We start from the raw sequence: 26063 nt of genomic DNA on the forward strand, positions 1-26063 counted from the left end.
TTTAACACACATGCATAGGTAGAAGTGCATGAAAATCTTCAAAATACATTCTTTATGTGGGACCTTGATGCATGTAACACAAGACAGACTCCATCTAGCACTCGTACAAGATTATTAGAGAGTAACATGCATTCCTGTGTCGTATTGGACTGGTGATTTAGGTCATACACACATGAACATCATGGACTCCAGCACGATAACCTACACACGTGCAGTCAGGCTGAAGATTTATGATAATAGAGTGGTAAAAATCAATTGGATTCAGGGTCACCTCATGAACAGCAGTAAAATACAAATCTCATCTTTCTGCCTTGGCTTCCATTCTTCACATATTTAAAAAAAAAAAAAACGCTGCATTTGCTGCGCCTAATTCTTCAATACTGACCCTCTTCATCACTTCCTTTTCATTTTTAACTGGTCTGTTGAGAGGTGATATGCATTTGTTTGTTTTATTCTAGTCTGTCGTCTCGCTGTACTTTGAGAAAGTGTTGCAATAGCAATGTGATCAGTTGCAAGGGAGTTTGCAATTGAACTTTATTGGGCGACATAATTTGGGCAAGATGGCGTGGGACATAATGTTAAAAGACAGAAATAAAATGACACAAGACAACACTTTGAATTCTTCACATAAGACCAAGCACCTGGATATAAGTCATTCTACATTTTCAGGAACTAACTAGACCAGTGGACACTCTCTAACTGTTTATTGCCATGCCATGTGAATTTAAAAGAGATTGACCAATTAGAAGATAGCTAGCAGTAATGAGTAATATGAACAAACATGTGAAAACAATAAGTCTCAGGCTGTGCCAAAAGCCCATAAATAAAAAAAAATTGAAGTGTTTTTAAAGTGGACAGCAAAAGGGACATCTCTGATTTGAAAAAGGAGATTATTCCATAATCTGGGAGCAGCAACACTAAAAAATATACTGTATATATCGGTTATGCACCTCAGGGAGGTTAGAAATTGCAAGACCATGTGAACGTTTTTAAATCTAAATAAGATCTTGTTAAAATGCACAGGCAGCCAGTGGAAAGAAGCCAGAATTGTAGCCTCCCTCCGACACAAGCACCCTGCTCAAAACACTAGGCCACAATTCCCACATTTAATATATACTATATATTATATGTGTATGCCAAGGAGTTTAGCATGGGTAGATTGGCTATCTTAAAATTTACTTACAGAAGGTCGGAGATGCTCTGAATGGTTTGTTATAAAAAAAAAAAAAAAAGTAAAAAATGTAAGATAAGTATATATGGACTAGAGATGGGACTCAAGAAGAGGTCTGAGCTGCTGGTGTATAAACGCTATTTGGGAATAATGCACTTTGTCAAAAGCTGCTCCAGGAAGATCTGCTCCAGCATAATACCTACTTTATACCATAACTGAAAAACACTATCCTTGGTGGAGGGTAAGAATAAGTGGCAAGCTATTATGGGGCTCTAAAGTGGTGGAACTCCAAAGACTGAAATGCTTTTTGACCTATAACCATACTTTCAGGGAGTGTCAGATCTCTGGGTTTAAATTGGCTTCACCAATAGATCAGGAATACAAAAACTCAGTAAGGAGAAAAAAATGAAATTACCTAGACCAAATCCAGCTGTATTGGTAACAAAATAGGACTTATATCCCATTTGGATTGGCACCCATTACTGCAACTATCTTAGGGACTTTCAATTCACCAAACCTTTTAATCTATGTTAGTGTGCCTTAGAATTAGTTTTAGTTTAAGAATTTTAAATTTGTTACCCACCTCAGCTCTGTTGTTCAACTGAAATCGCACGGAAGGACTTTAAGAGAGTCATCCATGACTTTAACTCTTTGCTCTGAAAATATTGTAACTCTTTGCACATCAGTTTACTTGTGTTTGACTACTGACTTACCTGCTAGTTGTCCTGAATTCAGCAGCGTGTTTTCTACCTTAAGCTAAATGCCAGGACTACGATACTCCGGTTTTGGCTTTCAGTCCATATCGGAATTCATTTTGTGATTCCATTGTTGGGTTTTTAAGAGTCTTCATGAACTTACAGAAAGTTGTCACATTGACACGAGCTTTAAGATCATTGGGTCCAGGCTGTATTCCAGCTCACTGAGCTGTAGGCTCCATCCGGATACCCTCAATAATAGCTTCTAGCTCCTATTTCAAGCTCCTGTTCCTTGACCTTTCACAGGATTAACAGTAAGAACTCTACCGTGGTTAGGAAAGGGCCTTCGGACTGCTGTGCCAATTCCGGACAGCCTTAAACCCAGACATCATTACGAGACAGAAATTCTCATGGATGATGCAAGTCAAATCCGGGCCTGCAGTCTTTCAAGCGTGAACTACAAAGTGTGTGATCTCTTCCCTCCGGACATTTTTGTTGATTTTCGTGAGGTGGGCTGTACAGATACTTCATGTCACACTAAGGATTGTGGGATATCTTAAGGCTTCTTAGCACCGGTAAGGTACATCGTGAGGTTCCTAGGCAAAACTAGCCGCGGAAGGCTAGTTTTCCTACATCCTTCATTACAGACTGCAGCATCATGGCGACCGCTGACGCACTTCCGCTTTAGCCAAAGAGTCCTTACTCTTTAAAAGTATTCGGATTGAGCTGCAGTCTCACAAGAACGGCACCATTTATCTGAGATTTAAATTGAGTGTCTCCTCCTTCCTCTGTGCGCTCCTTTTATTTACCTTAGCTCTACGTCCAATAATTCCACTTCCAGTCATAACATCCAGTGATCACAATGACACAAAACACAGTCCTTAGATTTCCAAGCAATATCAAGGGCTGCATTTAACATTCAACATCGGCTCAGGTGTGTTTTCTTTAATGTGTAATGAATAGCTTTTTTCTTTTTGATTTTGTAAGGCAGCTCTCTTTATATAAAAACCTAAATGAGAAGTTTCAAGTAAACCCAAAATATGAGGAAGAAAAAAAAAAACACGCATTGTCATTGTATTGGTCTCTCCTCTTAAAGAAAATAAAGACAGGAAAAAAAAAAACTCACTGATGGAGCATATTTCTTCAGCCTTGCTGCCAACAATATGTTTCTCCTCAATATGGTGCTGTCTTTGTGAAGCCCTAACTGCCCACACACAACTATATAACATACAGTACACGGGCATGCATGTATAGGCATTCTTGAAATACACATTTTCCACCCATTGTGAAGTAATTCACGGGCCCGTATTCACACACACCCACGTGGGAAAAAAAAAAAAAAAAAGGCACGATTCTGGGCACGGACCCATGCGAAGATGAAGCTTCGCACACAAGACACACTTGCTTGTATGCAGGCACAAAGCGTGACACAGTTTACCTCAGCTCCAGACTCTCTGAATCACCGACAAATCTGTCTCTGCCATCCAAACTCTTAGCCTTAAAACCTAATTCTGCCAAGAACAACAGGCAACAAATATCTGTGGATTGTGTTATTTTGCTCAGTCTGGCTGGTAATATAGGACAACAGCCTTTAATGAATGTCTTTAAGCTGTGGAATATAAATAGAATGAAAGTGACCAAACTGTCTTTTATGACTACCTCAACTTAAATATTGCTTTTTTTTACACATAAAAGATCAATGTGTTTCAATACCTCAACATTTGTTTATTAAAAGTGACACAAAACAAAAAAAATTATGTCTATAATCTAACGGAAAGAATTAGTGCAAATACAATGCAGTTTGATCATTTTTTATAGGTTTTATTATTAAAGCCCTGAATTTGTTTTGCAAAAACTCACACTTGAGATCCAAAGAAATAAAAAGATTTAAAAAATTATGCTTGATTTTTTTTTTTTACCATAAAATATATATTAGCTACTGCATATAATATTTTGTGCTGTGAAAGTTTTGAATTTGCTGCTTTGTTTTTAAAGATTTTAATAAAAGATTGAAGATCAAAAGTTCAATCCCACTCCCAACTTTTATGGGGAAATGTTAAATAGAAGCAGCACAAATTAAATGTTAAGCCTGCACAAGCAGGGTGGCTGGCTGATTGCTGACCTCTCAACTTTTGTTAATATCTTTGCAGCAAACATGAGCACTCCCACATCATAATTATTTGCTAGTTTTGTTCTCATTTAAATTCTCCTTCCATAAACGTGTTGGTTTTGCTCCAAGTTACTTTCTCCTTTACTGCGGTAAATGCATTTTTATTTTTCTTTAATATACTTTAATTTTGGCTGGCATAAAATAAATTCAGGGGACCTTTTAAAGTTATTGGATGTGAGCTGTGTTTAATTCATTTAGTACTGTTAAAAAATGAAAAATAAAGAAGAGTCATATGTAGTAATATTACACAAACATTGAATATGCAAGAAAATCACGTTGAAAACAGAGTGAAGCAAAGCTAGGTGTTTTGTATCCAGAGAGAGAGAGAGATAATCACTAAGTGGCTGCAGGTGTGGAAATTGGATATTTGGACCAGGTGCGCAGGGCAGGAGCAGCGTGCAGGACTCACGAGGCACCGCTATAAAGCAAAACAGCAGGTAACGTTCACGTCTGTGTGGTATATAATTCTGCCTCAAATAACTTATTAAAAAATATAGATAAAATACAGTATCAAGCGTTAAGAATTTGCTGTGGGGCAATGAAGACGACACCAGTGTCAGCACTACAGGTAGAAATGGGGGAAATGCCATTGGAGTTAAGAAGGAAACAATTAGGAGTAGGGTTTTGGGCAAAAGTAAAAGGGCATAAAAAAAGTTATCCTATAAATAATATATTACAACCATGCCAAGAAAGTGTTAAGAATGTAAAAATAAATAGTTTTGGATGGATAATAAATAAAGAAATAAAGGAAATAGGATTAAATCAATGTTTAATTAGCCCGGTCGTGGATTTTTCATGTAATCCGCCTTGGATACAAAAAGAGATAAAAGTTGATTTAACATTGTTGGAAGAAGGAAGACAAACGGTAGAAGGAGAGGTGGAAAGATACATAAGAAGGGTATATGGAGAATACTTACAAATATATACAGATGCATCAAAGATGGTAAATGATAGAGTAGGGATAGCATTTATAATTCCAGATTTAAACATTATGGAAAATAAAAGATTAATGGATAGTTTGAATGTATACACAGGAGAGTTACTGGCTATTTCAATGGCGTTAAAATGGAGTGAAGAATTAAGCGAAAAGAAAGTGTTAATTTGTTCTGATTCAAGTAGTGCATTAATAAGTATTATGGAACAAGAGTCGGAAGCAAGACAAGACATTCTGATAGATATAAATAAATCAATACGTAAAATGGGAAAAAATGGATCTACTGTTAAATTTATTTGGATTCCGGCTCATACCGGAATAGTTGGAAATGAATTAGCAGATACATTTGCAAAGAGTGCGAGTAAGAGAAATGAAGTCGAACTGGAAGGTAAATATAGTAAAAATGAGATAAGGAGTATAAGTAAAATATATTACAAAAAGAAGTGGCAGGAAAAATGGGAGGGTGAAAAGAAGGCAAGGTTTTATTATAATATTCAAAAAAAAGTGGGGGAGTGTAGAAAAGAAAATAGGAATAAACAAGAGGAAGATATTATATCTAGATTAAGATTTGGACATGTAGGGTTAAATAGTACTTTGAAAATAATAAATAAACATAGTACGGGGTTATGTAATTTTTGTGGAAAGTTGGAAACAGTTATACATATTTTTATGGAATGTAATAAATATAATCTAGAAAGAGAGGAATTAGTAGAAGAGTTAAATAGGAATAAAGTTAAATTAAATATTAGAGATCTGCTACAAAAATCTTCTGGAGATGTGGTTTTTAAATCTGTGTTTAGGTTTCTTAGGAAAACAGGTCTAATAGGGAGATTATAGGGATTAGACATCTGGTTCATACTCCAGTCCAGAAGGTGGCGGTAATGCACCTGAAAGTTGTTTGCCAACCGCCATAAAACAAAAAGAAGAAGAAGAAGAACGTTCACGTCTTTTTGGACTTGGTTAACAACACACAAAAAAAGAAACGGTATCTGTGGGGGGAAAAGAGCACAAAATGCCATCGTCTGAAAAAAAAACAAACAAAAGAATGAGACATAAAACTTAGGCTCCATAAGATATCCAGGAGAGAGGTAAAGGACTTTTTCCCCCATGTTGGTTCTGCGCTTTGGTGAAGCCCCATGAAGAAGCCTTTCTGTAAACCTACTGTATATTGTAAAAGAGGAATATATATCATCTACAAAAGCATTACAGAAAGCTATGTTTTGTTTCATTTAGTCCACCTTAACAGTACACGCTTTTTGCTTCTTCCCCACATTTGAGACTATATGATGTTTGATTTGGTAAGCAAAAACATGGCTCACCTCCATACCCAAGACATTTAAAGACAGATGAAAACAAGTAAAAAGTCCCTTTTTATTTCAGAATACCTTGAGACTCTTGCCCACGTGGTTAGAAAGACAATGAGGTGTCCTCAGATTCATTGGTAGTTTGAATTTATCCACATAATCCAATTTCTGGTAGGAAGAATTCTAATTCTAGTTTAATTTCACTGGTTACTATGTGCAATTTTTTTTTACTTAGTTAAATTTTTAGAAGAGAGAAAACCCTTTTGTTTCTCCATCGAGTTATCATCAGTCTATCAGCAGCAAGGGACAGGAATGCTGTGTCACAACTGCACAGTGCCCGGCAACAGTATTCATATCCGTTCGAGTCTTTCCGCAGTTTGTCTCTTTCTATCGACCAACTTTGTGTTTTATTGGAATCTTATTTGATGGACAACAAAACACGGTGCATCACATAGCCATCGAGTTTCAAGAACGATCCATGGATTTCAAAGGATCGCTCAAATAAAAACTAAACAGCATGGCATGAATGTTTATTCAGCTCTTTTTAATCCAATTCTACTATATACATTCAAGAGTAACACATTTCTTTCAGGACTAGCATAAGTAGCGAGGCTGTGCAAGAGTGAGTAACGTACACTCAGTATCCATTCGACTGTTGGATAAAAGCTTTAGCGGTTTGCTGGAAACCATTAGCGTTCATCAGGACAAAGGAAGATGCAGCTCAGCTGGTAGAGTAGTAGTCCTGCAATCTGAAACAATCCAGCTTCCCTCTGCCGCGTGTCGATGTTTGCCTGGTGAAAGCACTTAAAGCAGCACTGTGTAACTTTAAACCAAGTATTAGCTTAGTTTGAGATATATTAAATACATTTTCAGGTCCAATATACAGCAATTCCATGACTTCTCAATCTGCTGCTCCCAACTGGTCTGCTATCAGATTCCAAAACATGGAGAGAGACTGTTTGCAGTGTTGCCAGTGGACCCTCGTGGCGCTAAACTTGGAAGTTACAGGTCTAGCGCCCCTAGTGGCTAAAAGCTGGTGAAGATTCTCAGTCATCCAGGTCATGGTCATTCCAAAAAAAAAAGTAAAAAACAAAGCAACTGGACTTGTTTTTCGTAGTTTCTCGTAGTTTCCTGGAGAGGAAGCGAAACGTCTTCAACTACGCAAAAACAAGTCCAGTTGCTTAGTTTTTTACTTTTTTATGGAATAACTAGTGGTTAAAAGTTACACAATGCTGCTTTAGTTGCCCGCCGGTGTTCACATCGTTGTATCAATGTGTGCATGTTTGTGAGGACTGAGTGAATGTGGCTCTATAGAGCAATTTGTTAGTGTAGTGTAGAGCGCTTTGAGTGGTTCATTTGACTAGAAAAGTGCTATATAGTCAACCCATGTCCTATTTTTATCTGATTAAATTCAATTTTTATTTATATAGCGCCAATTCATGACATGTCATCTCAAGGCACTTCACAAAGTCAAATTCAATCAGATTATACAGATTGGGTCAGATTATACAGATTGGTATAAGGGAACCCATTTGATTGCATCAAAGTCCTGACAAGCAGCTTTTGGTCAAGGATAAAGTGAAAAGGTCAAAGAAGGGCTATGTGCTGTGAAGCATGGTAGTGGCAGCATCATGATAAGGGAAGGATTCTATTAAGGCATAGCAAAGCTAATCAGTGTTGAAAATGTATGTTCACAGATACTACCCATTCTGTCTGTCTGAACTTAAACTGTTGTGGAAGGTAGTTATACAGCAATGGAAGACTAGAATCTTCAATCTTAGCATACAATGTCTGAAGTGGGCTTAAATGCATGTTACTGTTAGTTTTATTTTTTGTTGTATTCTTCTGATTCTTAATTTTTATTTTTATTTTAAGCATGTTTCCACTTCCCAGCCAAGTGTTACCTTGTGTAGGTCTATTACATCAAATTAGAGTAACAAACATTGGTGTTTCACTAAACTTGTTTCCCATTAAAAAGATAAAATATTTTCTTTTATTGTGTAGCTCAAATTTTATCTTAAAGGCTTAATGTATTACCAGAAAAGTTTACAAATTAAATCCACATTTATTTTTTTAACAATCCTTTTTGTGGGGCAACAACGAACTGATATTTAGCTTAAGTTAATACAGCCCTCCTTGTGTGTGTGTGATCTAATTACACCTCCTCCTCCTCCTCCTGTCCTGCTCATCTTCCTCCTCATTCTTTTCTCGCACCTCCTCGCAGCGAACTGCGAGGCAAAACTGGCAGTGTGGTAAAGATGACAAACAACCCTGTCATCTCTCAGTAATCCTGTAATGTAAGCAAAATGAAGCAGGAGCTTGCTAGTGAGTGCTCTGAATAAGACTGATATGCCGCGGAACGTGTGGTCTAAATGTGGAACATTTTGGATAGCTGTTATGAATTGGATTATGAAGACGCGAGATGAAGGGGAAATAAATCCCACTGGCTTAGAAGGTCTTATTAGAGGGTCTTATCATTAAAAGAAGATAGTCAAATGATAAAAGTAACTCTGTGCAGGTTGATTTATTTTATTATTTTTTCCAAAGACGCGCCAGGCTTGGCTTTTCTCTATAAATATCAAGGTATGGGCAATTAATCTGGCGAGAAGAGGGAATGATACGCAAGAGCCAAAGTACGGATCTTATCAAAGTTTAGAGATAAACTCTGAGACAAAAAAGAAGAGAAATACATACACTGCATAAACGGATCTAAAAAGAAGTAAAGTTTTCTTAAAATTTGTGTATTTGTGCTTGATTTGAGCAGGTGAATAAGATGATCTGCCAATGGAATGAATATTTTTACCCCTAAAATAAGATAATTAGATATACTGCACTTGAAATAGGATGATGGTGATGTGTTGTTCCTATTTTAAGTGCAAAAATCTTATTCCATTGACTTATTTTTGTTCAGATATTGCAGCGTATAGTTTGATGCTTGTCTTTAAGACACTGTGAAAGATGACTGTTAGCATTCAGCGACAAATTTTCTGCTTGACTACAACTGTTCCATTTTGAACTCCCCATGAGTAACAAAGTAAATGTGTTAATTTGACTATACAAAAAAAAAGGAACAAGGTTTATTAGGAGACCAGTCCGTTTTGGCTTGTGGCCATCATCAGGGTCTTCTTCACCTCACCAGATCTTCTGGGCGTAGGTGAAGTTGTGCATTAAGCAATCCGTCTCTTTTCAAGTTTAGCTTTGAACTGTTTTAAAGGTTGAACCACATTTTGGAACACCACTAGTCCTAGAAAAAGTGGAGGAAGTGTGAGTGGTGAGAGAGACAGACATGTATGTTTGGTTCATGACTAAATGTCATGAATGTCTGGAGCAGGGATGTCTAAAGTGTGGCCTGGGGGCAATTTGCGCCCTCTGTACTGATTTTGTGAGGCTCCCTACTGAAATTGACTGATCTGCCCCCACCAGCACAGGTGGTTGATGCAGATGGAGACGTTTTATTTCTAATTAAGGCAAAATTAGTACAGACAAGTTAACATCTTCATACCTTAGATAAATATAAGGTATGACACAAAGTATTCATCTTTTAATAGCCACACTTTTCACATTTTCTTGAATTCCATAGTAAATATGATGATCTATTGAATGACTAATCTGATTTTAATTTATTTAAAGTTGATACAACTAAATACACCAAGTATTTTCAACGACTGACCAAGATCCTGTACTTATTGCTGATAATATAAATTAAAACATTTTGTTTTCAATTGAGCCCATAATAATTTGCAAACTGATGACCATCTTCTATTCAGGCAAATGTGCCAAACTCTTTTTAAGCTTTAGCTCTACAACGACTTACACATTCCCTTCCAACGCCAAATCCCAGTCATTTATTTAGTTAAAATCATTCATGCTCACATTTTGAAGAGCAGGTAAAGAAAAGAAAAAAAACAACAATATGATTTTTGAGCAATTTAGTTTTTTTTAAATGATTATTTGTCCCCCGACTACTTTAGACGTTTGGCCCATATGATGAAAAGTTTGGACACCCCTCGTCTAGGGGTAGTTTTTTAAGAAGTATTTTACAAAAAGACAATCAGATCGTCAAGAAGCACATAACTTTATGATGTGACAGAAAAGGCAAATTTCACCTTGCCCTCAAAAACGGAAAACAATGCTACTCCTGTGTGAAAGAGCTCTGCTGTTCTAAATAAATCAGCAAATTGCCTGATTGCTACAGCATGCTCTTCAATACAGGTTAAAAAATAAAAACGGTAACAAACATTTGTGCAGAAACAATTTGAACTGTGACAGACTAGGCATGGTGAGGAGTTAGAAGGATAGTAACCCATCTATTGGAGAACTGCAGCAAAAATGGGCATCCCAGGGTTGCCGGGTCTCAATAGATCATTAGATGGTTACTGACTGATTGTTTGGAGGTATCCTAGAAAACCACTCTCCTACCATCACAAGTATACTACCACAAAAGGTAAGGACATTTGTGCTTTGCAGATTACACCTGCATTGCAACTATGCTTCTGAGTACTAAATTTCATGCCACTGGCAAGCCTAATCATTTCACATTTAACCGTGCCACATTTAAAAGGAAAATATATTCGTGGGTCGAGCAGCAGAGTGTGCGAAATGGGACTCAGACAGCTTTTGATGGAGGCAGCGTGATGGTGTTGGGTAGCAAACCGCATTTGTAATCAAGATATGGTCTTGCTGATGATTGCAATGCATAGAGCTATCAAGATGAGATACTGCAAGCCGTGCAATCCCTTTTCTCCACTCTTAGGGACCGAACTCTTTCTTTCAACCTGGCAGCGCAGGCCCAAGCAGATCTGGGTTTGTCAGGGACTACCTCCAGAATCTGGGAGCGGAGCCGACCGAATGGCCTGTCTGCATCTTTGATCTCAGTCCCACTGAACACTTGTGGAATCTGCGTGGGTGTGCCGTTTGTGCCAGGGAGACCGACCATAATGGCTGACTTGTAGCGAATTCTTGTTTAGGAATTGGGAGGCCATCCCACGGCGGCGTGCGGCCAATTCGGGTTGTTCCACACGCCGCTGAGCCCAATCTTGGTTAAACGGGATAAATTGTTAAATTCTCAACATGTCTTGTTGCTTTAAGCTACAGTTATCCAATCCTGTGAACAACGCTAAACATGGGTCAATAAAAGAATATGATGTGACTATTTGGAAACATATGGCAAGGTTAACACAACAGTACGCAAGCCTAATTCTCTTGGAAAACCTATTGACTGAAGTAACTTTGGAGCATATGAAGACCGAGACATTCAGTGAGACAGTGGATTAATGGAGCATTGCCAAGCAAAAAGCGAATGCATATAAACGCAAAGATAAAGCCTGCAGTCCTCTTCAGTTATATAACAATAATTCCTCAGCAGTCGTCCGTACGCATGAACTTTCGGAGGCCAAATACCGATGGCAGAAGTCTGGCTGTCTCAGTATCACAAAAGCCCGTGGACATCTGGGAATGTCGAGGTGCTGGGCGGTCATAGTGAGCATGGGAGAGGCAAAGACGGGGAAAGGTTTGTAGTGGAGGGGTGGTGGGTGGGGGGGTCTCAGACAGCTGAAGGTTGGGGTGGGGGCAGAGCACAATGCGCCAGCAGGGCGACTGCTCAGGCTGGGGCGGAGGATGAATAAAAAAAAAAGTTGCTCCCAATACGACGAAAATGTGGACGATGCAGTCTGTCAGGTCGCCAATCTGTCAGCACAGTGCCTCAGGTCCCCTCGGGCTGCACAACACACAGCGCTGCCTCATTTTGTGCTCTCTTCCACTCACATACCTTGTCCTTATGCGCCCTCTTTTACCCACCACTGCACTTCACTGCAAACTGATTTTTTTTTTTTTTTTTTCACTGGGAGATCCTATATTATATTACGGTTCCTCTATGGGTTTGACTGCAGCAGCCTGCCACACCTTATACACCTCATGTATGTGAGATTATATAGAGTATGGTGTGATCAATGGCCTAAATTATGATTAATTATCTGTTATACATACTTCAATGTGTTTAATAAATTGTATAATTGTGTGCAGGCTGCTTCCAGATGGATGATTTGAAAACTTGAGTTATCCTGACATCTGCTGGCAAAGATGTAGCACCACACTTAGTTGTCAGAAAGAAAAAAAATATATATGTTTTTCTCCCTGGTAACAAACTGTTTATTGAGCTTTAAGGCTTCCAATATCCATAAAGGAAGATGCATTTCTGAATTCACACTAAGCGCTATAGCGCTGGCATTCTTACCGTAGTGAAAAAAAAATCTGCTTTTCTTTATTGAAAATGTTTCTTGTATTATGGATAATACAATATTTGAAAACACACTGCAACATTAACACGGAAAAGAGCTCAGTAAAAAAAAAAGTCAACCCCACATGGCCACAACAGTTCACTAACAAGAGAACATTGTAAAGTGTATCAAACACATTCTAATACATTCTAGTGCCGCAATCTGACCTTTAATACACATTAAAATAATTGTTCTCCAGAGCACTACGATTGTAAAAAGATTTGTCTCTTCATTAGAACTTAGTTATCTTACATGTATGAGTTAGTTATGACTTGACTATGTCAAAATTATGACTTTTCTACCTTGGAATTATGACTTGGCTATGTCTTATCAATCCCAAAATGATAGCTTAATTGTAACTTTGACAAGCCATCCTTATGAGAAAGCTTTCCCATCATCCTGGCATACCCATCTCATGAGTACGAGGTGCAAATTCTTGTTTTCAGTTTTTTTCATCACCACGTCCGAAATGGGCTTCAGTGAGTCCCTGTCAGACACATGCAGGAGAAAGACATTTGTTGCTGCTATGTTAAAACTTTGTCCTATTGAAGTAGGGGAACCTGTGAGGACGGGGTTGGGAAACAGCCGTCATTCCCTGTTTCCGTCTTTGTTTCGATTCCCCCACAAAGACTTGTACGACAGTAATCATACCGACTGACACACAGACATTTAGAGCTAACTGTTTCATGGGTCTCTCCATCTGCAAAATTATAATTCTTTGCCCCTTCTATTCAGTTGTAATCTTTGCTGTCATAGTTTTGACTTAATTATAACCCTAAGTGGGAAATCAAGCAGTCTGATCCGACAAGAAGCTATCTAGTGTCCTCATGCTTTTCAAAGTCTTGCAAGTATTGTGGGCTCACTGCTCACGTAATCCCTCTATACACTGTGTAATGTGAGAGGACCAATGGGGTGGAGGGGGGGTGGCATTTACACATGATGGGCAAGATCTCATTTTAGTCTTGTATCACAAGGCCCTGGCTGCGTTCCAGGGGGTCGGTTCTCCACGTACACAGCAGGGTCGCTCAGTGGCCTGACATGAACCTGGGCAAAATGTATGCGTAGCTTACTTTGGTCAAATCAAATTAGCTTCTACAGCTTTTTATTTATTTATTACAAATGGAACTTGAAAATAAATGTTTTGAATCATTTGCTATTTGGAAATTTGAAAGTTTGACCATTTTAAATGACTTTACCGCCATCTATAGCAACAAAAGATATGTGCTTAAAGCACTGACATCTGTTCAGCCTGGGCCAATTAGAACGCAAAGTTAGCCGTTTGAGTGATGGAGGCCATCGTTTTACAATCTGGACAGCAGGCTCACCGGAGACGGGGAAGCGTGGAGGTGGCGATGCTGATCTCCTGCGGTTACGACACAGGGACCCTCCCAATGCTGCTTGCAGCCTTAATATTCCTCTTGATATCAAGTAACCGTCCAAAGGATGCAGTGCACAATTATGAGGTGGAAAAACAGGATTTACGTTGCAGATAACTAGTTGAAAAATGTTTTGCAATGCATAAAGTAGAGTGAGGAGCATTCTTTGTAAATGAGCCTGAGTTCTGATTGGATGGAAAGTGGTTGTGAACATTCATTTTCGAGTCTTACTACAGATTGCAATTTGAATCTAGGTCGGGACTTTAACTAGGCCATTCTAACACATTGATATCCTTTGATCTAAACCACTCCATTGCAGTATTGGTTGTAAGTTTAGGGTGATTCATCTGCTCGAAGGTGAACCGTAGTCTCCAACCAATTATTGCTGCAGAAGACAATTTCCACAAGCTTGATGCTGCCACCATGACATGTTTTTTAGGCCGATTTGCAAAGTTAGATTTCTGCCACACAGTTTTGTTTTGTTTCTTGCACACCAGAGCGCCTTCTCATGGCAAAATGTGAATAAGCTCAAGAAGTACAAATAAGTGCTGCTCATCTCTTCAACTGTGTAGAAAGCAGATTCATTTATCGTCCCTGAGCGTTGCGAGCTTGTCAATATTACAAATGGCCTTCTCTGTCTGGGCAGGCAACATTAATTTAGATTCTATCCTTGTTTCTTGGTTTCTTCCTGATCACAGCTACTTGCTGTCTGCACGCACTGCAGTGGCTGTGCCAGGTGCCCTTTGACGAGGAGCCCTCCACTCCACCAGTGCTGGCTCATTGCCACATAGATAAAAGTGCCAGCATGGAAATGGAGCCAACTTACAAAAGGTCGACATACCCCAGTACGGGATCAAGTAACTCCTGGTGAAATGCAGTGTCACTCAAGATGCATGTGTATTGCCAACAGTGCAACCAGCCGTTAAAGCTGGTGGCCAAAGTGAAACTTGGGGGGGGGGGGGGCATAATTCATGATGTAAGTTATCTTGGTGCTTGGAAATTGATGAAGAATTCCTTATTACAATGTCACATACTGTTTATGTAGAGGTGTGTCTCTTCTGCTGAAGACACATCCCAGGGAGGAATGGTCTGGCATTATACCTCCTGTTCTGCCAACTTTTGTGAGAGGTTAACACATTTTCCAGTATAAAAAAGGAGTTGTTTGATAGAGTAAAGGTCAGAGGGAAGAGGGGAGATTTCACTCGATGGCTTGGACTCCTTGGCTTGTTTCTGAAGCGACAGTTGAGTTCAACTTTGACGTGTAATGGAACCCGTTTTCCTGCAGATGCCAGCTACACTGGTGACATGTTAGCGACTTAAAGTCGCCTTACATGGATTTTCTTTGGACTGCGGGAAGAACCCGGAGTTCCTGGAGGAGACATGTGCATGCATGGGGAAAAAGATGCCAACTCGGCATAGATAGGCCCCAATCCAAGAAGAGAATTGATCACCATTTCACTGGGGACTAGGTGACGAAAAAAGGTAAAAGACGAAATAATTGCAGAAAGAAGAGAAAAAACAAACTGTGCTTAAATGTTGTGAATGCATTTTAATGATGAATGTCATAAAAGTCACTTTGCTGAATTGCATACATTGTAAAGTTGTATTGGGCCCACAAAACACAGCAAATTAACACACATTGGACACAGGAAAGTTTAGCAGAGTATGTGCATTAACTAAACTAGTCAAACGGCAGGTGAATATAGCCATCTCTGAATGTATGACTTTACTAGAAGTTCAGCAGCTGACTGCCTCAAAAACAAAGGAAGGTTTCGATGTTTGAGTTGCATTTGCTCCTCGTCCAAGTAGGTTTTGCTTAGCTCGGGTCGGGGTTACAGTATTACATCGGGAAAAAAATAAAGGCAAAAGGAAAATCCACAATAAAGCAGACACACTATCAGCATATTGCACCTGGTGTAATTCTATCCTATACGTGATCTCCCACAAGCTGAACTGACCACGAGAAGACAATAAACCTAAACTATTCTGTAGCTTTACTGCCTGTAATCATCCGGTGTCTCTTCCACTTAAAGATCCACCAAGACATTGAAAATATGTAGAGCGCAAAGAAGGCTGGGAAATCATAGAGAAAGACCACAACAAAGAACCCACCCACCAAGAGGCTGCAGATCAGTAATCTAGTGATGTGGCTGATTGTGTAGAGTACAGTCCACCATAAAAGGGCATCAGACTCATTTAATTTCTCAGAGGACCTCCGGTGTTTGCTGGAAAGCTGGGGGGATCGATCAAAATTCTCTATTTCAAAATCCTTCTCCGGACGAGGAACCGATCTGGCTTTAATTTGCGAGCTGTTCTCCTGATCCTTTGGAGGGCCAGGAGATTGAGCTGGTTCAAACATTGTCTCCTCACGGTGGAGTATTGGGCTCAAATGGCCAATTGAATCCAAACCTGTGTGTAACTGAGGAGGACTGTCAGAGTGTTCTGCCATGGTAAGGGGCTGCCTTCTGTCTTTTGGAGAGCATTCATTGCCTTCAGTCACCGTGGTATGCTCTCGGCCTCGGCGGACTTCTCCGGCTGAATCTGCCGGCAATTCCGCCAATAAAGACGCGCCTGAATCAACCGTGTCCCTTGAGTTTTTCTCGTAAATTGGACAGCAATCTTGACTCAAGTCTGTCCACCCGCTTTTCGTGTCGCCGACAGTGTTTGTGTGCCAAGTAAAAGGTCGTACCTGCCGAGCAAAGACCTCTTCCCAGATGCTACAAACCAAATTGTCTCCAAACCTTTCTATGAACGTTTGCTCCAATTCCGACTGTGTCGCTTCAAGTGCAGCACTATTTCCTACCATAATGGGATCTTTTGTTCTCTCTGCCGGTTTTTTGTATTCAGCATGTGGAGAGCACTTAACTCCTGTTGATGATTCTTGTTCTTTCCACGCATTCTTATTCTCCCCCCGAGGACCCTCCGGATTACCCATCAGCTCTCGCATCGCCTCTATTTTCTGCTTTCGAACACAGACTTTCTCATCGTCCTGACTCTGATCTAGTTTCGTTCCTCTTGATGTTTTAGATCGGTGTCCTGCTGAAGTGTCTCTCTGTGCACCATTCCCCTTTGCCATTACCTCTTCTGGATTTATGTCTCTACTTGAATCGCGTTTTTGTCTTTCTGAGTCTTGCCAGGTGTCTGTCAATTTCACTTCGACCACCTCCAAGGGGTTGAGGCCATATCTGTCAGTTTGACGGGCTATTTGTGTGTCAGTGCTTGTTTGGCAAACTTCCAGTGTATCGACAGTGGGGCTTAAAACTGTAGAAGAGCTTGTTTCTTCTTGCTCCGTTACTTTTTTTTCAAAGCTCATCTCCTGTTGGCCTGTTCTGGATTGTTGCTCATCACGTTGTTCTATTTGTGTGAGGGGCAAGTCTTCCCTCTTCTCATCATGTAGCTTTTCATTCACTTGGACTGGACTTGACTGTGTCCTGTTTTCTTCCATATGTAATATAGATGATCCATCTTCATTTGTCAATTGTACCTCATCCACTATCTTGATGAGCTTACTACCTTCATCAGTCACTTCCTGTGTTTCTATGCTTTGTGTCCCCACAGCTCTTACCTCTTTATTTATTACGGCCATCATCTGGTTATTGAGTGGATCCTCTTTCTTTACGTCTATGGAAATGTTGCTGTTTTTTTCCAAATTTTTCTCACAACTTTGCATTGTTTCAAATCCATGTTTATCTTTTGTTGCTGTGGTTGCTGCCGTTTCATTCTCATTAATCTCCCTGTTTGGGCTTTGTCTGAATTCCTCATGCTGGATTTTATCCGCATACCTTAGGGGTATATTACACTCTTTGCATTCCTGTGGCCTAAATGTTTTCCCTTCTGCTGGCACCTTCTTCGCCGCATAGTTCATCGTGATCTCCTCCTCCTCCTCCTCTCCTTGCCTGGATGCGGAGAAGACATAGCTGTCCCTGTCCCCTTTCTCATCCCTGATTGTCTCCCTAAATGCCAGGATGTCGTCTACGGCATTGTGTGCAGTGCCTGTAACCTCTCGCTCCCCGCTGGAAGAAAGCCTCCCCTCCTGACTTGCATCTGGTGAGATTGTATCAACATTGCTGGCATTCGGAGTCTCTGGCATTCCCGTCATGTCTGTTGTCTTCGACTCCCCTGGGCTTGTTACCGAGTCAGGTGTGTGCAATGTGAAGGGCTCGCCTTCTCCGCTTCCTGCTGTTCCTATTACTCCTTTGCCGTCTTGCTCCCGGTCCTTGTGTCTGTGACGCTCCGCTGGACTGTCAGCGCTGTCCGTGGACAGAGGCGGTGCCCTCTCGAGGTTGAATTCCTCTGGAGTGTCTGTTACGGACTTTGTCTGTGACCTCTGGGATGCGTCTTGCGTCACCGCGTTGTCATCTCCTGCCCCGCTGACACACGTCTCTGCTCGCTGATCATCTTTGGCGCTCAAAGCAACGGGAGCCAACAACGTTTCACAAGGGTCTGACAGCAGCTGACACACAGCTAAGGTTTGTAAGGTGGTGGGTGTATCGGCGCCCTCCTGAAATTCTCGAGTTTCTTCAGAATCTCGGATTTGCGGCTCCTTATCATTTGAAGGAAGCACCGACGCTGCTGTCTGGAGCCACTCTGACTCTGGGACATCAGATTGGTGCCTGCAGCCGGGCCCATTAAGGAAAACCTGCCATGCATCACTCTCAGAGGCTTCTTTAGTGTTGCTATCATGTGTAGTGTTAGGAAGGCTCTCCCACATATCATTAAGAGGTGGTGTACTTTCTTTTGACTCTTTTGACAAAGTCATTTTAGCTCTCTCAGTCAAGACGTGATCGACATCAGCAGTGCCCGGCTGCTCGGGTGTCTGACTGCTCCAGTCTAATGTGAGCAAAGGAATCTGATGGTAGGTAAGTACCTGTGGACTCTCACTTAATTGCATCTTCCGGGATTTATAGAGATAGCTGGCAGAGTCACCCTGTGCTGCCGACACACGCTGAGAAACCTTTTGGCCGCAGCCTGACTCATGTGGAAATGCCTTGGGTTGCTGCTGCGCCCTCTGGCAGAGGTAGTCCTGCACACGCGCCAAGCGGATCGCTCTGCGGCGGCTTTTCACGCTTTCCACCTGTCAAGAAAGCGAAAAAAAGTCAAAGGTCGACTTTGGTGTTCCCTTCGATTAAAACCCCCAGACACAACCAGGACTATTTGTTGTTTAAGGTCATCAACTGAATTAAATCCCAGCGCCGGCACGCACCGAATACTTTTTGCAACATTAATGTACTGATGCAATGCTTTGCAACGCTGCTGTAACCCCTTTTGAAAGCTTGGCTTAGTTTAAGTCACCAGTCTTCCTGCATGTGTACAAGCAGGTTGCTTTTATTAGTTGTTTGCACGTGAGTGAATTCAAATAGTTCCTGAAGTGTCCGGTTACCCGAGATTCCATATCTCGCAGAGGTGAACTGGGCTATGTTCAGAATGATGTGCATGTCTGACTCCATTACTACTCTTACCCTGACAGAGAACATTCTGCGTGCACTTCAAATCGAATTTAATTTTTTAGTGACGCCTTGTTGTCTCTACGAAAAGAAGTCAGGTGATGTTGCACCCTTTGGGGGAAAAAAAAGGCTGCGTGTCTCTTTCCAGCTCACCCAAGGTTTTTGGTCTTCATGTTGAAGTGATGTTGTCTCCCCCCAGGTCTTTTCAACTTTATGTGCAGCTTCCGTATCTGTGGAAGGAAGATGAAAGGGTTGGGGTTGGGGGTCAGCCAAAACCGTCCCAGGCATCAGAGCACACAGATGAATGCATGTGTGCGTATTCATCCTTGTATAAATGTGAAGTTGCCCTCATACACACCTGCAGCAGCCGTGTTAGTGTGTACGCTCTCCTTAGTCTTATCATCCGTGTCTCCATTCCTGTTGTTCAAAGAAGTATTCAGTTGTTAAATCACAATCACACAGAACATCCAACGCCATTCTACTGCATGGTTAACTAACATTAATTTGGTACCTTGCAAAAATATTTAGATTCCTCAAATGTTATGTTTTTTTTTCCCATGCTAAAACCTAAAATGCTGTATTTTTTTTAGGATTTCACATGTACAACTAGATAATGGGGGGGGGGGGGGAGGAATGTGGCGCACATTTGTTTGTGGTCATTTGTTATTAGTCAATACTGTGTCTCAATAAACCATCTGGAGACTGAAAGTTTTGCCCATTTTTCTTCGTAAAACGGCTCAAACCCAATGGACGCATAGTGCCTGCAAATTTCATTTTCCATCAAGAGTTCCGCCGCAGATTCTCAATTGGATTAATATCTTACCTTTAAACTGGGTCATTCTGACACATGCATATGCTTCCATCCAAACCATTCCCTTGTCGCTTGGGCTGCTGGAAAAGGCTGGACTTTCCACCATGCAATAGCATGCCAAGGACTTTCATCTTTTTATTCATCTGTAAAGGCCAGATTTAGGGAGTGCACAACTAATGGGAGTCTATTCAACAGATCCCCCTACAAGACACCAGGATCTCTGCAGCTCCCTGTGAGTTACCAGGGGCCTCTTGGGTGCTCTTCTGCCTAATATTATTATAGCCTGGTCTTGCAGTAAAGGTGGATTGTCTACACTAGATGATGGACTGCAATCAAAAAAGTTGTCCGTTTTATATTAACATTTCATTTCCAGTTAACATATACAGTATAATTTGTTCTCTAGTAAAAAAAAATACATGTTTGTTTTTAACACAACAATCACCTTTATTATGCGCCAAGTAGAAATTAAATGTTAACAAAGTGGACAGCTGCTCTGGTTCACTTTTTTTGAGTGTGAACAGTACTCCTTGAGATCTCGGGATCTAACGCAGCATTAAACTTCTCCACAGCACACAGGTTTACATATGTTAGCTCCCTGGGTGACACCGGAGTGCAGTTCCTTCACACTGAACGTGTTGTGGGGGGCTGCATGTGTATCCTCTGCACTCTTTTGTTACTCTTTTTTTTTAAATTTTTTTTTATTTTGTCTCCGCATAAAATTTCGCTGAAATACACTAATTATTGTGGTAGCAACAGAAAGCTCTCAGAATAAATACTTTTAAACCCCAGTGCCTCCTTTTTTTTTTTTTAGAGAATAAAAAAAACAAAAAAAAACATGAGTATCAGCAGTGTCCAAATGGAAGAGCTGCGGCAAGACGTCATGGAAACCTGCGCTGACATTTGACCATAAAAGGGGAAAATGTGTCCTGTGGGCCAAACATCTCTCACGGAGTAGTTATATAACAACTTAGTGTAAACAGACAATGGGCCGCACAGCAGGGCTTTTATTGCTTTCGCCTCCATCTAATGAAAGGAGCAGCGCAGAGTAGATAGACACCTCACACTGTCTCGGCTTACTGCGTGGGGCCTTCGCTCGCTCCTGCGTGTTTTTTAAGCGAGCGGTGGAAAGGCTCTTGACGTGCCTCACCTGTTGGCTTTGAGGCAGCTCCTCTTGCCCTTGAAGCCGCTGCTCTCCTCTTCTGCGGGGGTCACGTGCTCCTTCGCTTGTGCCCTTTGGCGGCAGAACACCACGTAGTTCATCCCTTTGTTGTTAGCCCAGAAAGTGCCCATCGGAGTTTCATACCGGAGGCAGAACTCCACCCTGGTTCCTTCCTTCTCGAACGGCGGCACCACGGTGTACCTGAAGGTGAACCGGTCCGTCTTCCTGTCACTGGACCCTGGGATGTACTCGGCCAGCAGGTCAAAGTAGCTGCTCCAACGGTCCAGAGTCACCCGGGCGTAGACGCTCTTGCTGTAGCAGAGGTTGACCACCCGGAGGATGCCGCGGATGGTGGTGGTGCCCGGAAGCAGCTCGATGCTCTCCAGCTCCACCATCTGCCCGCTCAGCCTCTGATCCAGCTCCTCTGCGGACGAGGGGACCGTAAACAAGCAGGACAGATAGATCTCCTCCGCTGTTTGCGTCGCCTTTCTCCCGTCCGACCAGCCGGGCTCGGATTCCGTCGCCTCAGCGTTGTCGAACTCCTTAACCGAAACCAGGTTGAGGCCGAAGGCGTCGGCGAACGACACCTTTCTGCGAATGACGGGCGGGGGCTCCGGCTCTGAGTCCTCATCAGTTTCCTCCTCCGTGCTGGAGACGGCAGGGGAAGAGGCCTCCACGTCTCCCTCATCTTCTTCCCCGTTTCTCTCAGATTCCTCCCCCTCAGTCATCACCCTCTCCTCTCCGCTGGGCTGGACATCCAGAGCCTCCATAGAGCGTGGCGGTCAGCGTGGCTGTTCTGCCGTTCGTCTGGCTTGTAGGGTGGCACAGACCGGAGTGCCCTTAAGCCCTGCCGCACAAGTACTGAGTGGGGGAGAGCAGGAAGAGGACGTGACTGGACAGATGGAGTTCGGTTACAGCTGAGCGCTGTGAGTCTGAGCCAGGCCTAATAATAGGACACGGCTAAACTGGGCCGACCATTTATCCTTTCAGTTATTCTCCCCAAATATGTGTCCTTCATAGGGACAAGATAAGAAGAAATGCAACCTCATTCAAAAACCTGTGACCTGCCAAATCTAGTTGATCCTCTTTCTTTTTGTTCTGCATTTCTAATGCAGCTATTTTTTTTCTTGTTTTTTTTTTTTTTAGGTTTTGGAGTGATCAAGTGTGACTAAATGAATGAAACAAGTTAGAAAGTTCAAGCTGCGTACACTCAAGATGGCGCCGTTCCAGCAGCTGGCTCTGCCTGACCGAAGTGTCCAATTGCAGCAGAGTATCAGCCTCCCCTCCGCTGGGGAGCTGACGCTGACCACTGACCCCCCCAGAGGATTAAATTGGAGCATTTCCACCGATACTGTGTCAAATTAATATTCGTTTTGTTGCCGTGCTGCGTCAGCTTCATGCTGTGACAGTGCCTTTGCAAAAACATTCATGTCTGATAAATGTTGGCAAGATTCTACCCCAGGCTGGAGTATTTTATTGATATTTTATTCTGTTGGACCACACAAAGGAGTATTGTATAAATAAGTATTGTTGTGTGCATCTGTATACACCCCCATTTATTCTTATCCTCTTAGTTAAATCCAGTTCAGTTCACTTTAGAAGTCAATCTTAAATGAAGATTAAAGAAAATAATCATTTAATCCATTTCAAAAAGTATTATAGTCCATAGTGAGCAAAGCAAACATGTAGAATAAGGTACTTTGGTCAGATGAGACTAAAACATAACTTTCTAGCCTCCATGCAAAATGTCATATGTGTCAAAAAAAAACAAAAAAAAAAACGTGCACATGGTGATGATGGCTGCATCGTGCCACAGGTATGCCGATCAGAGTTAATGGGATGATGAAGGGTGATAAATTGAGGACTGTTCTGACACAAAACCCGTTGTAGATCGCAAAAAAAAAAACAACTTTAGGCTTGGGCAGACGTTTACCGTCCAGCAGAATGACACTAAATGTGCAGCCAGGGCTACAATGGAACAGCTTAATTTCAGAGCATATATAAATGTTAGACTTGCCCAGTCGGGAACCAAGACAATTCCAATTTTTAATAAGGTCTGTCGCAATAATCGCGGTCACATAATGTTCGGGCGCCTATTGTCCAGTCTCAATGAGCTAGAGGTATTTTGCAGAAAGAAGAAGGTAGGAATAAATAAATAAAAATCTGTCTTTATTTGTGAACATGGTAGATGTGTCACAATCTGTCACCTGCACGAGGAAGAAGAAGAAGATATGTATAAAAAAGAAACACCAAACATTTTGAACTTTTTATTTTTAAAAACAACAAAAAAAACAGCTGTGTATAATTTTCCACTTCCCCTTTACAATTGTGTGCTACTTTGTGTCGATATATCATCCTAATAGCATCTTAATAAAATGCATTCAGGTTTGTGGTTGTAATGTGACAAAATATGTAAAAGTTGAATGGTTTTGGGAGCTTCTGCACTGCAGCTACTCACAGATAATCTGCTTGATCTTAAACAGGAAAGCATTATACTACTGTTCCTTTCCAGGCTTTCTGCTCCTCTCTTCCAACCAAAACTATCGTAGATTGGATGTTTTAGTCAACTAAAGCTTGGTAAGCAGTGTAACTGAAGCCCTTAAGCTGCAATTCTTGTAAACACACTTTGGAGCTTGTCATGTTATCCCTCACAGGTAACTGAGTGCATTTTCTGTCCTTAAAGCACTCTTTGTTGAACATGCTTAAACAAAAGAAGTTCTATTCTGACTTTAATTGCACTTCGTTCGTGGATGTATCCATGCAACCAGTGATGCAAAGCTACAGACTTGCTCAAAATAAAATGTAATGTGCAAAATATACAAAAAAGAATCGGAGTAATAATGTAGTGGACAGCAGAAATCTTGTATATTCAGTAGATGGCACTATATGATCAAAATGTTTTTTTTTTTTTTGTTTTTTTTTAAAGACCAGGGTTAAATACATTTTATTTTCAACTCCCATTTTTTTTTAGTTTGAATAAACTCAAAGTGTATAGTCAGTGTTACGTAGACTGTTTCGTACATACTAAAGGGAGTCCCTTTTTATAAAGAGTTCACTGAATTTTTTTGAATTAATTTTCATGAGTATATGTTTTAGGCAATGGCCGCTAGGTGGCAGCATGCTACCATCGCAACTCTGACGTGCTCTCTCACCAGACGCTGAACGTCCAACTTATTTTTTAGACAAAGATTTTTTTGAAATAAAGAGAAACACAAGAGGTTCATATAAATATATTTCTTTTGTTTAGAATACATACATTGACTATTTCTATTGTGTATAAAAATGAAAGGATGCATGACTTTTCCTCCAATGAGCAGTATTACTATAATCATAAAACAGTTAGTTCAAACAAAACAAAGATTACATTTAACATGCTGTCCGAAAGATGATGAATATACATGAACAGTAATGAAAAAGTTATTTGTTTTACAACAAAACAGGGGTTATATCTACTATCTACTTTTCTGATTTTTATTTAAATCAGAAACATTTTCTTTAAAAATCGCATATCAATGAATCAGATGACAAGCAAATAATAAACGTAACATTTTTAAAGTGTGGAAAAGAGCATGTATAGGAGTGCATACCTTTGTGTTTATATATATATATATATATATATATATATATATATATATATATATATATATATATATATATATATATATATATATATATATATATATGCACGTAAAAGAAATACACACTCCCAGTATCTTTGCTTGATCTGGTCATTCTTCATCAATAACGTCTCAGCTGATTAAATAACAAAAGGTAAACCTATTCGACAGCTATTCAATATCCGACCATGTCGATCAGATGAAAAGCACGCCAAGTACGCAATTGTGACGCAAACCCCCCACCCGACCTTATTAAAAACAAATCTTCAGTTGGTTACATCCTGTAACACATCTTACACCAAGTACTAGTTTAACTATCATTTTATGATGAATATCTAAGTATGGGTTGTACTCAAAACATGTCCCTGTGTATTGCACTAATATTAGTATCCATTATATTAAATATATTTTTTTAAATGACCTTCATTGATATCTGTAGCCTTGGGCACAAATAACGTGTGGATGGACAAAATCAGATTTTTTTTTTTTTTTAGAAAGGTTCCTAAGCGCACAGCGCATTGCTTTAAAGTTTGCATTATTCTCAGATTTTATTTAAAAAAAAATCAGCAATATGCAGCAACAAAAACATATTTGCAAGGACGTTGCTAATTTGCAGGCTTTAATAGAACAATTCAAACCGACCTTTAATGTTGCTATCGGTATTAATTTCATCAACTGGACGAAACACGACAGGAATATCATACAAAACATCTGGACGGTGCTTTGTTGTGGAAATGAGCTCCCAAAAAGGACCTATTCCTGGGACCGTTCTTAAACTCAGATTCCAAATAGTGTCACATTTCAGCACGCGGAGACAACCTCGCATCAGCTGTTTGAAGTTTACCGGCTCGGTCCCGTGCACTTTTAGAGCTAGCGGACGCCTCACGCGCTCGCCCATCAAGCTCCAACAAAGTTACCAAAAATTAGATTTTATTTACACTGTAGGAGCCTTGACGTCACACGAGGGGTCGCGGAAGCTTACCCCCCCCCCCCCCCCCCAAATAAAATAAATACAAATAAAATAATAACACACACCTTCGTAGCACAAGCAGGTGCTCTCCCCGCCCCCGCCTCCAAACCACCCCGGGGGGGTTTCTAGTCCCAACT

The 26063-nt window shown here is 40.8% G+C and overlaps 1 protein-coding gene and 1 long non-coding RNA gene across 2 annotated transcripts; one reads left to right on the forward strand and one right to left on the reverse strand.

The window, feature by feature from the left end:
- Positions 1–4421: 4421 nt before the first annotated feature.
- LOC118566557 lies at positions 4422–23096 on the forward strand. Its single transcript, XR_004933109.1, has 2 exons — positions 4422–4473; positions 22486–23096. It is a non-coding gene; the product is annotated as an uncharacterized LOC118566557 (long non-coding RNA).
- Positions 15455–22406, reverse strand: ppp1r3aa (protein phosphatase 1, regulatory subunit 3Aa). The gene is made up of 4 exons (XM_021324687.2): positions 21328–22406; positions 19728–19786; positions 19523–19599; positions 15455–18999 (listed from the first exon to the last, which is right to left on the reverse strand). Exons 1-4 carry the CDS (start codon positions 22107–22109, stop codon positions 15907–15909), a joined length of 4011 nt encoding a protein of 1336 aa, XP_021180362.2. The 5' UTR covers positions 22110–22406; the 3' UTR covers positions 15455–15906.
- Positions 23097–26063: the final 2967 nt, after the last annotated feature.

The sequence above is a fragment of the Fundulus heteroclitus genome, chromosome 17 (assembly GCF_011125445.2).
Source record: "Fundulus heteroclitus isolate FHET01 chromosome 17, MU-UCD_Fhet_4.1, whole genome shotgun sequence".
Lineage (NCBI taxonomy): Eukaryota > Metazoa > Chordata > Actinopteri > Cyprinodontiformes > Fundulidae > Fundulus > Fundulus heteroclitus.

Coding starts and splice junctions, on each gene's coding strand:
- ppp1r3aa (XM_021324687.2), bottom strand. CDS start 22,109: ATGGAGGCTCTGGATGTCCAGCCCAGCGGAGAGGAGAGGGTGATGACT. Junction 19,787..21,327: donor AGCTGCCTCAAAGCCAACAG/GTGAGGCACGTC, acceptor TTTGAACAACAG/GAATGGAGACACGGATGATA. Junction 19,000..19,522: donor ATGAAGACCAAAAACCTTGG/GTGAGCTGGAAA, acceptor CTTTCTTGACAG/GTGGAAAGCGTGAAAAGCCG.